Source organism: Portunus trituberculatus, chromosome 24, assembly GCF_017591435.1.
Source record: "Portunus trituberculatus isolate SZX2019 chromosome 24, ASM1759143v1, whole genome shotgun sequence".
Lineage (NCBI taxonomy): Eukaryota > Metazoa > Arthropoda > Malacostraca > Decapoda > Portunidae > Portunus > Portunus trituberculatus.
Window position 1 is genome coordinate 9,806,722 of NC_059278.1, and position 13,288 is coordinate 9,820,009.

A 13,288-nucleotide genomic window follows, 5' to 3' on the forward strand; every position below is an offset into this window, starting at 1 on the left:
CCAAGGTTTTCTGGGCATTTTTAGGTTATTTTACAGAATTTTATGACTAAATTGTAGTGTTTAGTGGACGGAATAAGGAATGGAAGTTTTTTTTTTTTTTTTATACCACGTGGGGTTTTCACGCTAAAGGGGATGCTTTTTGTGGCACCTCCTATCTCCAAGCCCACCCGCTAGGAAACCATTGCCCTGAGTGAGGAAGCCCAACCTACACTCAGACCGTGGACAGGATTCGAACCCGTGCTCTTAGAGACCTCTCGGACCCCAAAGCACGCATGGTTCCACTGTACCACGGCGGCAGTAGTAGTAGTAGTAGTAGTAGTAGTAGTAGTAGTAGTAGTAGTAGTAGTAGTAGTAGTAGTAGTAGTAGTAGTAGTAGTAGTAGCAGCAGTAGTAGTAATAGTAGTAACAGTTGCAGTAGTAGTGTAGTAGTAGTAATAGTTGTAGTAGTAGTAGTAATAGTAGTTGTAGTAGTAGTAGAAGTAGTAGTAGTAGAAGTAAAGTAGTAGTAGTAGTAGTAGTAGTAGTAGTAGTAGTAATAATAGTATTAATAGTAACAATTGTAGTTGTAGTTGTTGTATTAATTGTAGTTGCAGTAGTAATAGTAGTTGTAGTAGTAGTAGTAGTAGTAGTAGTAGTAGTAGTAGTAGTAGTAGTAGTAGTAGTAGAAATAGTTTTAGTAGTAGTAGTAGTAGTAGTAGCAGCAGCAGTAGTAATGTAATAGACCTACTTAGAACATAGGAAATAGGAAAACAGAATTGGTATTATGTAGAAGGGAGTAGAGAGACGAAGCTTAAACATGACGGTTCAATTAACGTTGGTAAGCTCCGAAACATGTAAAACTCTACAGTAACCCAAACTGCACCCGTCAGCTTGTGAAATAACACATCCACATTGGTCACAGACAAGTCCAACTCCAAGGAGTACATTTCTATTGGTCAGTTACATGTAGTGATAGGGTGGAATGAAAAGCTTTACGTCTCATCAACTGCCCTCCTGTAACTCACTGTCTTCAGCCTCTTTCTCACCGCCGAAATATTGCATCTCTTTCTATCTTTTATCGCTATTTTCATGTTAACTGCTCTACTGATCTTGCTAACTGCATGCCTCTCCTCTTCCTGCACCCTCGCTGCAGAAGACTTTCTTCTTCCTCTCTTCCTTATTCTGTCCAACTCTCTAATACAAGAGTTAACCAGTACTCTCAATCATTCGCTTTCACTGGTAAACTCTGGAACTCCATGCCTGCTTCTGTATTTCTATCTTCCTACGACTTAACTTCTTTTAAGAGAGGTGTCGAGACATTACTCCCTTGCATTTGGACGACTCTCTTGACATTTTAGGGAGCAGCTCCAGTGTTCCTTTTTTTTTTTTTTTTTTCTAACATTTTGTTGCCCTTGGCAGCGCTCCCTCTTGCATAAAACAAAAATGTTCTCAACCTCACAGTCCTCCGATCTTTCATTTCATAGTAGTTCAGTACCGAAACTTAATCCCTTAAGACGTGAATCCGATAACAGTCACGGAGAGAGAGAGAGAGAGAGAGAGAGAGAGAGAGAGAGAGAGAGAGAGAGAGAGAGACAGCAGCGTGAGTGTTTTGTGTGATTGCTCAGTGTCGAACTTTGTTATTCTGTGAAGAACGTTTATTTTGTAATAAAAGAAGAAAAGGAACATAATCTACTCATTGATCAGAGGGCCAATTACCGGCAGAAAAGGACCAAAGTAACGCTACGAGTCCAGTGCTAAGCAGAAGAAGGTGTAGCGAAGATATAAACAGCTTTGCAGTGCTGACCAATATAGCTACATTGTTACACCTTAACTTACAGTTGGAGTAGTAGTAGTAGTAGTTGGAGTAGTAGTAGTAGTAGTAGTAGTAGTAGTAGTAGTAGTAGTGGTGGTGGTGGTGGTGGTGGTGGTGGTGGTGGTGGTGGTGGTAGTAGTAGTAGTAGTAGTAGTAGTAGTAGTAGTAGTAGTAGTAGTAGTAGTAGTAGTAGTAGTAGTAGTAGTAGTAGTAGTAGTTTGAAATAGTCTTTTTCATCAGTATTTACATCAATTTCTATAGTTTTTCAGTCATTTCCAAGTAATTTTCCAGAGTGAAATGAGTAAATTATAGTAGTAGATAGAAGAAATGAGGAATGGGAGTGTGTGAGGGAGTTTAGTATTTGTAGTTGTAGTAACAGTTGTTGTTGTTACTATTGTGGTACCAAATTGTTTATTGTCATCAAGATTGTATAAATCTAAATTGGCTCCTGGGTCTCGGTCTGAATGGTGTCCCAGGGATTGCTTGGTCGTCAGATCTTGAGGAAAACCGTGAACGATCCTTGTAATAAGTGCGTTGATCTACAGAAAACGAGTATTATTCATATCAAATCAATTACGTTATCAATAAGCTACAATATGTTTGAAATCCAGGACTCATTTTAGATTAGACAGACTACAAAGGAGAATTACTACCTGACTAGACACCTTTATGAGAACACGAAATACATATATAAAATCTCTGATAGGTGTGGTGGAGGGTACTAACACCACCTTAATTCAAGGCAGGTAGTTCCCCTCCACACACCTGTACCGTTACTCTAGTTAAGTCGTGATTTCCAGTAAACACAGAAAAAGACCAAAGAAGTTCAGGTTTTTTTTTTTCTCATCATCAACAACAACCAAATTAAATATTCTTGTCATTCAACGTCACAGAAAAAAATAATCACACAAATGAGGGATATTTTTTTCAACCTCATTCTGTCTTTTGTTGCACCTTGGGTAATACTTATTTAATATTTACAAGCTGATAACAATGATTTCATTCAACATTTCTTAGAGTATTTACGTAGACCCAAACTTTCTTTCTCTCTCTCCCTCTCACTCACTCTTTCCCTTCCCTTCACAAACAAATAAAGTCATAAAACTTCACGTAACGATCTCCTTCCGTGGCTCTAATAGGAATTACTTTATTTCGTAGACGAAGAAAAACGGTTCAGACTTCATATATACAGAACATTATTTTCCCTTCTGTAAACACACAAGATGAACTAATTAGGTAACGAGAAATAGCCCCCTCTCTCTCTCTCTCTCTCTCTCTCTCTCTCTCTCTCTCTCTCTCTCTCTCTCTCTCTCTCTCTCTCTCTCTCAGATGCCGGAAGGCCCCTATAACCTGCATTACTGATAAGCTAAAACTACCTCACTACAGTGTCTCAATAATAACAATAATAATGATAATAAATTATAATAATAGATGACTTTCTAAGGGTTTCTGTAGCACCAGACCGCGTCAGGAGAATTCAGTATGCTCCTGTCAAGTCCCCAGCCAATAAATCCTCTTGGGGAGTAACAGCGACCAGAGAAAACTTTTAGCTAAATTTAATCGAAGGATGACTAAGGCATTTTTCACGTCAGGCCAGAAACCCGCCTCCTAGCTACGCACGTCGAGTGGGGGAGTGAAAATCCTGGGTAAGCTGGACACGTTTAGTGGGTAACTAAGATGAAAGCCGCAAATTCAGCACTTTTATGTATGGCCGTGGAATTATGACTCATGTGGAAGGCTATAAAAGTGAAATGGTTCATGAAATATCTCACCAGTTTCTCGCAATTTTTCCGCGAGTTGGTGATTAGTCGTGAAAATATCGTGGGTGAGTTACTTCTCTTTTTTACACTTTTTACATAATTCCTGGGTGTTATTCACGGAATAAGGAATGTGTAACTTGAGGCTTGATCGTTATGGAATTAGTTATCGAAGTTATTAATATCAAGTTAGCTAGTCTAAGCTTTTTCCTCGGAAGATCCTCGGTTGCTTATACCGCAACGAAGAGGCTCTCTAAATATTTGTATACATATTACAATGAAATATCAATGTAGATGATAGTTAAACACACACACACACACACACACACACACACACCATTTTGTATACACCAGTGTATACCTTCGTAACATCAGTAACTTGCTACTTAAACCCTGTATATGTATGTTCATATTTATTATAGAACTTGTATGTAGGTATGTAATAAATATATTGAGCCAAAGGATTAGTATCACTACGTGCACATTGAAGAATATACTGTATAACACACACACACACACACACACACACACACACACACACACACACACACACACACACACACACACACACACACACACACACACACCAGTGATGATATAGACAATGATGACTGAAGTAAAAGCATTATCATAAGGCAAAAAATGTGAGGTGCTGCGGCGACAGCGAAGAAATGAGATCGAAGAGGTGGTGGTGGTGGTGATAGTAAAGGTAGAGGGAGGGATTATCTAGCTCCGCCCGCCTCCCTCAGTGAGTGTCACGGGGTGAAGCAAGGACTCCAGGGTAGCAAACTAAAGAGGTGATGCGTGAGGCCGCCAACTGAAGCCTAAGTGTTGCTTCCCGAGACGAGATTAAGCGACATTAGCAATTGATGCCTTTGTTGTTGAGCTACAGGTGGGAGCTGCTTAATTAGCAGCAGGTAAGAGCAAATGTGTTGGCGGCGTGTCCGCTTACAGGTTCATTTTGCACAAAGACGAGGATTTAGGTTGACGGATTTGGTTGGCTTAATTGTGGAACCTGAAAGGACCCTGGAAGGTCCAAACATGAATACCACAGTGCCAGGGTACGGGGTTGGGGATGATGAGGGGCGAGTGCAGGCAAGATTAAGAGGCTGTGCAGGGGTAAGGTACGCGGAGGCACAAAGGTGGAGGGATGTATGTGTCACGCAGGGCCAAATGGTTCATGAATGCGAATTATTATGTACACGACTCTAAATAAGTTCTTCACATTCTCTCTGTCTTAAGTGTATAGTGTTTGATGTGTTAGGAATTAAGACGTATGATCGCCAACGCGTGACTCAGTGTTACATGGATGACCGACCAGCCTTTGGTTACGGAACTAAGGGCAGGGCGCCAAGTATCTGGCCAAAGGTGTCGGGCCAGATCGTTCGTGTTAATCGAGCCGTGAGTACATGTCGTGGACGCTGTGTTCATAGTGGTGACTCAGTTGTTTGCGGCGCAGCTTGAGAGCCGCTGTGACCAGACCGGTGTCGGGCGTCCAGGGTTCCAGAGTCAGGTACACGGCGGCGGGCACTTCCCACCGCGTGAGGCCACACTTCTTACCGTGCGCCTGCAGCTCCCTCAGGATGGCCTCTTTTACCCGCTCGTCAGTGCACAGCTCCTCGATGGTAAGCGTACCCTCATCAATTCCCACGCTGGCCGCAACCTTCCACAGCCGATCCGCCGAGGGCACCACCACCGCCACCGTCTTGTCCTTGGTGGAGTCGGCAAAGACGCAGATGTTCTCCACGTTATTTAGAGTCTTCAGTTTGGACTCCGTGTTACCCAGAGACACGTACTCGCCGTGCTTCAGCTTCACCAGATCTTTCTTACGGTCGATGATCTTTATGGAGCCGAGGGAGTTCACCTCGCCAATGTCACCTGTGCGGAACCACCTCATTCCGTCCTCCTCGAAGAACGCGGTTTTGTTCTCCTCCGGCAGCTTGAAGTAGCCTTTGCACACAACGGGGCCGCCCACCACGATCTCGCCGCGCGGATTCGGCTTGTCTGTAACTCGGTAGTTTCCTTCCTCCCAGTCCACCAGCCGCATCAGCACGCCCAGATTTGGGCCCCCCGTGTGGCCAGTGATGGTATCGTCCTCGTCCATACCGCTGATGCACGAAGAAGTTTCCGTAGATCCATACCCGACTTGGATGGACACGTCAAAGATGGCTCGCATGGTGTCGTGGGTCTGAGGAGAGAGTGGTGCCCCACCTACCACCAACCGCTTTAGCTCACCGCCCAGTTCTTCTTGCACTCTTCTGAAGATAAACGTGTTCATGAAGTAAGAAGTGAAGGGGATGTACTCGAGCCAAAACTTGTACTTAACGGCTTCGCTAAACACAAGGCTCTTCAACCAGCCCTGTTTCTCCACCTTCTGTGTCACACCCTTGATGATGCGGTCCAGCACCAGCGGCACAGCGTTCATGACGGTGGGCCGTGCAACCTTGGCGTCCCCCTCGGTGCCTCGCATCACCTTGGGGCTGGTGCTGGTGAGAGTGTGCGGAGAGGAGTACAGGATAGTAGCGCCAAGAGAGATGAGGGCGATCTCGGAAGCGAGCTCCATGATGTGTGCCAACGGGAGGAAGGAAAGGTAGCGGTCCTGTGGCCCCACGTTCATCTGGACGGAGTAAGCTACCACGCTAGCCAGGATGTTGGTGTGTGACAGCTCCACGCCCTTCGGAGTACCCGTCGACCCGCTTGTGTACATAATGATGGCCACGTCGTCCGCCTGTGGCACCGGCGTCGAGACTGCCGCCACTGCGGGATCCTTTTGACAGAAGGATTTGAAGGGCACCATGCGGACATTGGAGGGGATTTTACTGGTGTCGCCTACGTCTTCTAACTGATCCTCCATCACCACCACCGTTGTGACCCGAGGGCACTGCTGCAACACGCGGGCCACGCGAGGTAGCAGGTCGAAGGATGTGAAAACAAGTGAGACTTCTGTTTCATTGATGCCGTGAGCCACCCCAGCGTCGGTGAGCGTGGTGTACAACGTGCACACTGTGATGCGGTGCTGTAGGCAGCCCATTGCAGCAGTCAGCCACTCGGCACGGGTCTCAGCGAAGATCACCACGCGGTCCAGTGGCTCTAGTCCCAGACGTCGCACACCGAGGCCCACCTCCACCGCTGCTTGCTGCACCTCCTCGTAAGTCTTCCATCGGTACTCGCCCAACTCCAGTTTTTCAAACGTCTTCCCGTTCTTCTCTTCCCGTTCCCGCCGCAGCAGCTGCCTGGTGGCCATGCAGGGCTTGGAACCGTGCAATGAGGCGCTGTACTTGAGGGCGCCACAAAGCGTGGTGACACCTGCCTCACGGAACAGTGGGTTCAAGCGGGACTCCAGGGGGTATGGCTCCCCCGAGGGTAGTGCCTTTACGTACCATCCATGGGGAGTCATCACGCCCCGCACCGCCATCCTGCAACTAATAACAACACTTGTTAGCATAGGGAGAGGAGAGGCTGGACAGATAGACATACAACAGAGACACATATAATGCATAACATTTCACACTCCTGACCCCGCCCAAAACCCTCCCAACCAGCGCGCAGCGGCCACACGAGGGGCTTCACCAGGTCGATAATTGATTCAACTTTGAACACCACCACTGCACCACACCATACTACAACACCGCGCCATATATCACAGTCGCATCCTAATACTATTGCATCACACTATTGAAAATTTTCACGATATCATCTCGTCATCCTTCCTAAATGTAGCTTTCCCCACTTGCATATCCAGTGTGAAGGCACAAAGTAAGGAAAGTATGAAAAAAGTATGGAGGAAAAATTAGAGAAAAGTCATTTTGAAATTTAAGGTTCAATAAATTTTCTCTATCTCTCCTGGAAACTTTAGAGGAGATTATTGTGTCTAAACTTTCTCTCTTCCTCTGATTCCTCGCTCGAGATGAAATACATTCTCTCTCTCTCTCTCTCTCTCTCTCTCTCTCTCTCTCTCTCTCTCTCTCTCTCTCTCTCTCTCTCTCTCTCTCTCTCTCTCTCTCTCTCTCTCTCTCTCTCTCTCTCTCTCTCTCTCTCTCTGTGTGTGTGTGTGTGTGTGTGTGTGTGTGTGTGTGTGTGTGTGTGTGTGTGTGTGTGTGTGTGTAGTTCCGTCCTTGTAGCTTTGTTCCTTTTTTCGATCCTATTTATTTTTTTTTTTTTTCTGCCAAGCATTTCCTGGCAAATCATTATATCAAGAAAAATTATGTGGCTTCTGCCCTGTGTGTGGTTTCCTGCCTCACTCACTCACTCACTCACACACACACACACACACACACACACACACACACACACACACACACACACACACACACACAGAGCGCTGGCTTCACAAGCCAGATGACCGGGGTTCGATTCCCCGGCCGGGTGGAGATATTTGGGTGTGTCTCCTTTCACGTGTAGCCTACCCCTGTTCACCTAGCAGTGAGTAGGTACGGGATGTAAATCGAGGAGTTGTGACCTTGTTGTCCCGGTGTGTGGTGTGTGCCTGGTCTCAGACCTATCCCAAGATCGGAAATAATGAGCTCTGAGCTCGTTCCGTAGGGTAACGTCTGGCTGTCTCGTCAGAGACTGCAGCAGATCAAACAGTGAATTACACACACACATTCTCATCATAGTCGCTCTGATGGAGAAATTTATAAGAAAGGCAAATACGTGTCTTAAGAATGCGAGGTAGCAGCAATAACAGAAAAAAAGAGGAAAACAAGAAGAAAAAGTCAAAACAGTGAAACTTCTTACGCCCTTGCAATTTAAGATAACACCCTTCCATCCATTCCCCCATTCCATCACCCCAGTCTTCTCTACCTCCCCATTCCAGCTCTAGGCTATTAACCCTCCCCCCCATTTCACCTCCAATACCCCCACCCTTTCTCTCCCTAGCTAGGTGTGAGAGGCCAATATCCGGAGGACTTTTTATCTCCAAGACAGAGAGAAGGAGAGGGAATATGGGGGAAGAGGAGAAGAGGGATTTGGGGGGAGAGGGAGGAGAGGTGGTGTGTCGGCCTGGAAATGAGACCCTGATATATTGACTGCACGACCCTGGTTTAAGGATTTCAGTCTCCCGTGAAGCGAAACTAGACGCGATGTTTTAGATCTCTCCCCTCCCAACCCCTCCTCCACACGTCTCTCTCTCGCTTTCTTTTTTTTTTTTTTTTTTTTTTCTTCTGGTCCATTTTCTTTTTCCCCTCTGTTTCTTCGTGTCTTGTTTCTCTTGTGTTTTTAGCTTTAGTGTATTTTTCTTTTCTTTTTTTCTTTGTTCTTGTGGGTGTTTGTAGGTGTCCTTATATATGTGTTAGATTTTCTCTTTCTCTTTTTGTGTTGTGGGGCCAAGGCAGGTGGAGGACTGGCCGAGATTCTTTTTCGTTGTTTTTGTTAAGTGACTCGAGTTTTTCTTGTTGTTTTTTGTGGTTTTCTTGTTAGTGTTGTGCAGCTAATGGCTACCTACGTGAAGGACATATTACTTTACACAGGTGAGAACAGAAATTACCTTCGTCTTATCTCTGCGTATCAATCTCTCTCTCTCTCTCTCTCTCTCTCTCTCTCTCTCTCTCTCTCTCTCTCTCTCTCTCTCTCTCTCTCTCTCTCTCTCTCTCTCTCTCTCTCTCTCTCTCTCTCTCATTACCTGATATACAAATAAGAAACGCAGCCTGTTTTTTTTTTTCTACACAAATGTTGTACCTACACACACACACACACACACACACACACACACACACACACACACACACACACACACACACACACACACACACACACACACACACACAGCGTAGTGTAGTGGTTAGCACGCTCGACTCACAATCGAGAGGGCCGTGTTCGAGTCCCGGTAAGCGGCGAGGCAAATGGGCAAGCCTCTTAATGTGTGGCCCCTGTTCACCTAGCAGTAAATAGGTACGGGATGTAATTCGAGGGTTGTGGCCTCGCTTTCCTGGTGTGTGTTGTGTGCTGATGTGGTCTCAGTCCTACCCGAAGATCGGTCTGAGCTCTGAGCTCGCTCCGTAATGGGGAAGACTGGTTGGGTGACCAGCAGACGACCGAGGTGAATCACACACACACACACACACACACACACACACACACACACACACACACACACACACACACACACACACACGAAGGATTAACGATGCATCCGGCAAAACATTGAAAAAAAAAGATAATTAAAACTCGAAATTCATGGAGCAGATTCTCCATTTAAGTTTCCCCTCTTGGACTCTTAGAAAATAAGCATCGAACGAAAACGAGAAATCCTGAAGAACTATGAAGATTTTCTTTAAACTTCATGTTCATATTATTTCCATCATGGACGCGAAGGGAAATAAGCATATCATGATAAATTATAAATCTCTCTCTCTCTCTCTCTCTCTCTCTATATCTCTCTCTATATATATATATATATACATACATACATACACACACACACACACACACACACACACACACACACACACACACACACACACACACACACACACACACACACACACGACCGTCCTCCCAGACTGGTCGTTGCGGTGATGTAGAGCGACACACCGAAATGGGACCATGACGTCACAGCCTCTGAGGGACCGTCCTGCCTCAGGGACTGACTGCCAAAAGGTTTTACACACGTCCCATCCCTATTCAGGGTTTTGTTGGGCTTTAGGAGTGAAGTAAAGAAACAAGAGAGAAAAGAAATAAGAGATATGTACCATGGATGTAAAGAAGAGAAGGGAGGAAGGGTTGGAGTAAACGAGAGAGAGAGAGAGAGAGAGAGAGAGAGAGAGAGAGAGAGAGAGAGAGAGAGAGAGAGAGAGAGAGAAACGAAATGTATTTGAATTTTTTTTTTAGATTTTGCTATCGTTTATTGTTTTGTTTGTCTACCTTTTTTTCATTTTTTTCCTTCTCTCTGTCCATTCCAATTTGTGTGTGGATTTAACTTTTTTTTCGCTCTCTTTTTCCACACCTGTTTACACACCTGCCCAGATTTATCTATACATCGTTTGTAGGGATTTTCGTGGACCCGTGTGTTCTCATCAGTGACAAATTGCACACGCAGCAGAAAAGCACGCACACACACACACACACACACACACACACACACACACACACACACACACACACACACACACACACCGGTAGCTCAGTGCTTAGAGCGCTGGCTTCACAAGCCAGAGGACCGGGGTTCGATTCCCCGGCCGGGTGTAGATATTTTGGTGTGTCTCCTTTCACGTGTAGCCCCTGTTCACCTAGCAGTGAGTAGGTACGGGATGTAAATCGAGGAGTTGTGACCTGTTTGTCCCGGTGTGTGGTGTGTGCCTGGTCTCAAGCCTATCCGAAGATCGAAAATAATGAGCTCTGAGCTCGCTCCGTAGGGTAACGTCTGGCTCTCTCGTCAGAGACTGCAGCAGATCAAACAGTGACACACACACACACACACACACACACACACACACACACACACACACCAACAATCTATTAAAAAAAGGGGGTTGGGAGGAAACGATGCAGGGAGCGTTTTCAGAAATAAAGACGTTTAGGCAGGAATAAACTGAACGCAACCAAATAAATAACCCACAGTCCCCTTGCATGTAAACTGGCTCAGCTGACTGGCACTGATGGCTCTCCCCTTGCCTCCTCAGTCCGTCTCCCTCCCCTCCTCCCTTCCCTTACCTGCGGCTGCTCAAGGCTGTAAGTGGCGCTCTGTGTGTACAGGTGTTCCCACTATCGCTCTGACGGGTAAATAGGACGAATTAGAGGCTTACTTTGAGGGATGAAGTTATAATGGCCTCAATTTAGTTCCTCTTTTTGTATTAGTTCTGAATGGTTTTGTTCCTTTCTCCTCGTGTGCGACTGGAGACGATTGATATTCTCGTTTATCAAATTAAACATACAACTTCAGGAAATACTGTGCGCACAAAGATTACACTCAGTCAGTATTCAGCTTCGTAATGTCACGTCATCTATGACTTTCCTGCAGTCAATTTCTCGGCTTGCAATGCCTCATCTTAATCTGACTTTTCAACTCAGTCTTATTACACTCACGCACTCTATCTGTCACGTCTCAGTTTGACTTTTTCACACGTTTACTAGGAGAACTGTTGTGCCATCACTCGGTAGATCAAATGAACTAGACCTTGCATTGGTTGGTCTGGGGACAGCTGCTGTAGCGGTGTCTGGCAGCTCTCGTGGCATCTGTTAAGGTCGGTCATCATGACTTCCGCGATAACTCCCCTTTGCCGATGAATTAGTGAGTCATGAGTCACGTGCTATAAGTGCAATGAATTTGTATCGCTCGTATTTAATGACTTATATTCTTAGTGTTGAATTTCTTTACTTTGAAATGTGTGTTATCTACGTTTCGTTGTGATTCGCGGGGGACTTCGAACACTTACGAGTAAGTAGTGGGTTTGTGTTCGCCCACGGCTGCGCTGACCTAAGGCTGATCTATTCTGAACCATCCATTGGGAATTGCTGACCTTCGTTCCCCCCTGGCACTTGACCTGACACGATCTAATTGCTATGATCTCCATTCTCACTCCCACTACCGTGTGCTTTGTATATTTGCATAATTTTGTTATATTGTTTGTTTCACTGTTAAAACTCGGCTTTTTTTCTGTGAAGGACGAGTAATGCAAGATTCTCAAGATTTGATATTTTTGCTCCTGAATCTTTTCCTGTTCATTTTACATTAATTCTCTCCCGGACATGTTCTCCCGCTTACATGTTCCACATTCCCTTCACAGACTGTTTCGGGACTCATCAAATGTCGTTCATGATATCCAGGCTATATTTACCAACCTTAGAGACCACCAGTCTATATCTGCGCTGTGGGGAGCAAGCATTACACTGCACTCTATAATACGCCCGTTCACGAATCATATAACTGTACAGTGATTACATATTTAGTGCGTTTGATTACAATGACCACTAGTTTATATTTATCCCTTGGAGGGACAATCACTACACATATTGCACTGTAGTTTAACCGATGTCCGCTCCCAATAAAATAGCTGTATAGTGATTACATTTGAGTGGGTTTAATTACATAATGGAAACTTCACAATCTCCACCAATAACCTTGCTCAGTATGATGCACTGAATAACGGATAAACAAGCTGGTAGTTACGTGTTATGCGTGGCCGTTATTAAACCATTCTGTCGCGTTGTTACGTTTCTCTCAACTACTGCAACGCCTGCTTCTGTCTTTTACCTTGTCTGTTTATATTGTTAACTATGAATTCTTGATAGTTACGTCCTGACAGAATTGCCCCACTTTTCTTTCAACTCTTTGTTCTCTTCCCACTTTGTTCCTTGTCCCGTTTCATGTCCTTCCCTCGCCGTTCGTGGTTGGCTTCAGTGTGAGTGGTGTTCTACATATGCTGAGGGAACACTTGTGACGAGAGGTGAATCGTATAGACAGATGTGAACAGGGTCATTTAACTAAAGTTGTATTTCTAGAACTCACGAGAGAAATTTGGCGTATTTCGGTTTTTGTTTCATGAATGAATGTAGTCTTCTAAACATCACGTTCGTTTTATTATTTTCTCTTGTAAGTGAATACATAACTTGATGGCTATAAACACACACACACACACACACACACACACACACACACACACACACACACACACACACACACACACACACACATTCACACATACACAGCAGCTCCCTAAATCCCCCTACCTGCTGCTCCCCGTAAATTTCCATATGTTTATTCTTTTACCTGTGGCACATGTTTGGCCACGAAGTCGTCCCC

General features: G+C 45.1%; 1 protein-coding gene across 3 annotated transcripts in view; it reads right to left on the reverse strand.

Annotated features, from left to right (window-relative positions):
* Window positions 1-3,641: 3,641 nt before the first annotated feature.
* The window catches only part of LOC123508139 (long-chain-fatty-acid--CoA ligase 4-like), a 65,038-nt gene continuing 55,391 nt past the window's right edge, over window positions 3,642-13,288 (reverse strand). For 2 of the 3 annotated variants that reach the window (XM_045261654.1, XM_045261655.1), the window contains exon 2: window positions 3,642-6,971. In XM_045261654.1, the coding sequence (XP_045117589.1) occupies window positions 4,940-6,971 (2,032 nt within the window). In that variant the 3' untranslated portion in view covers window positions 3,642-4,939. Of the gene's footprint in view, window positions 6,972-11,291; window positions 11,662-13,288 lie in introns of those variants that run through there. The other variant, XM_045261656.1, reaches the window with a different exon arrangement.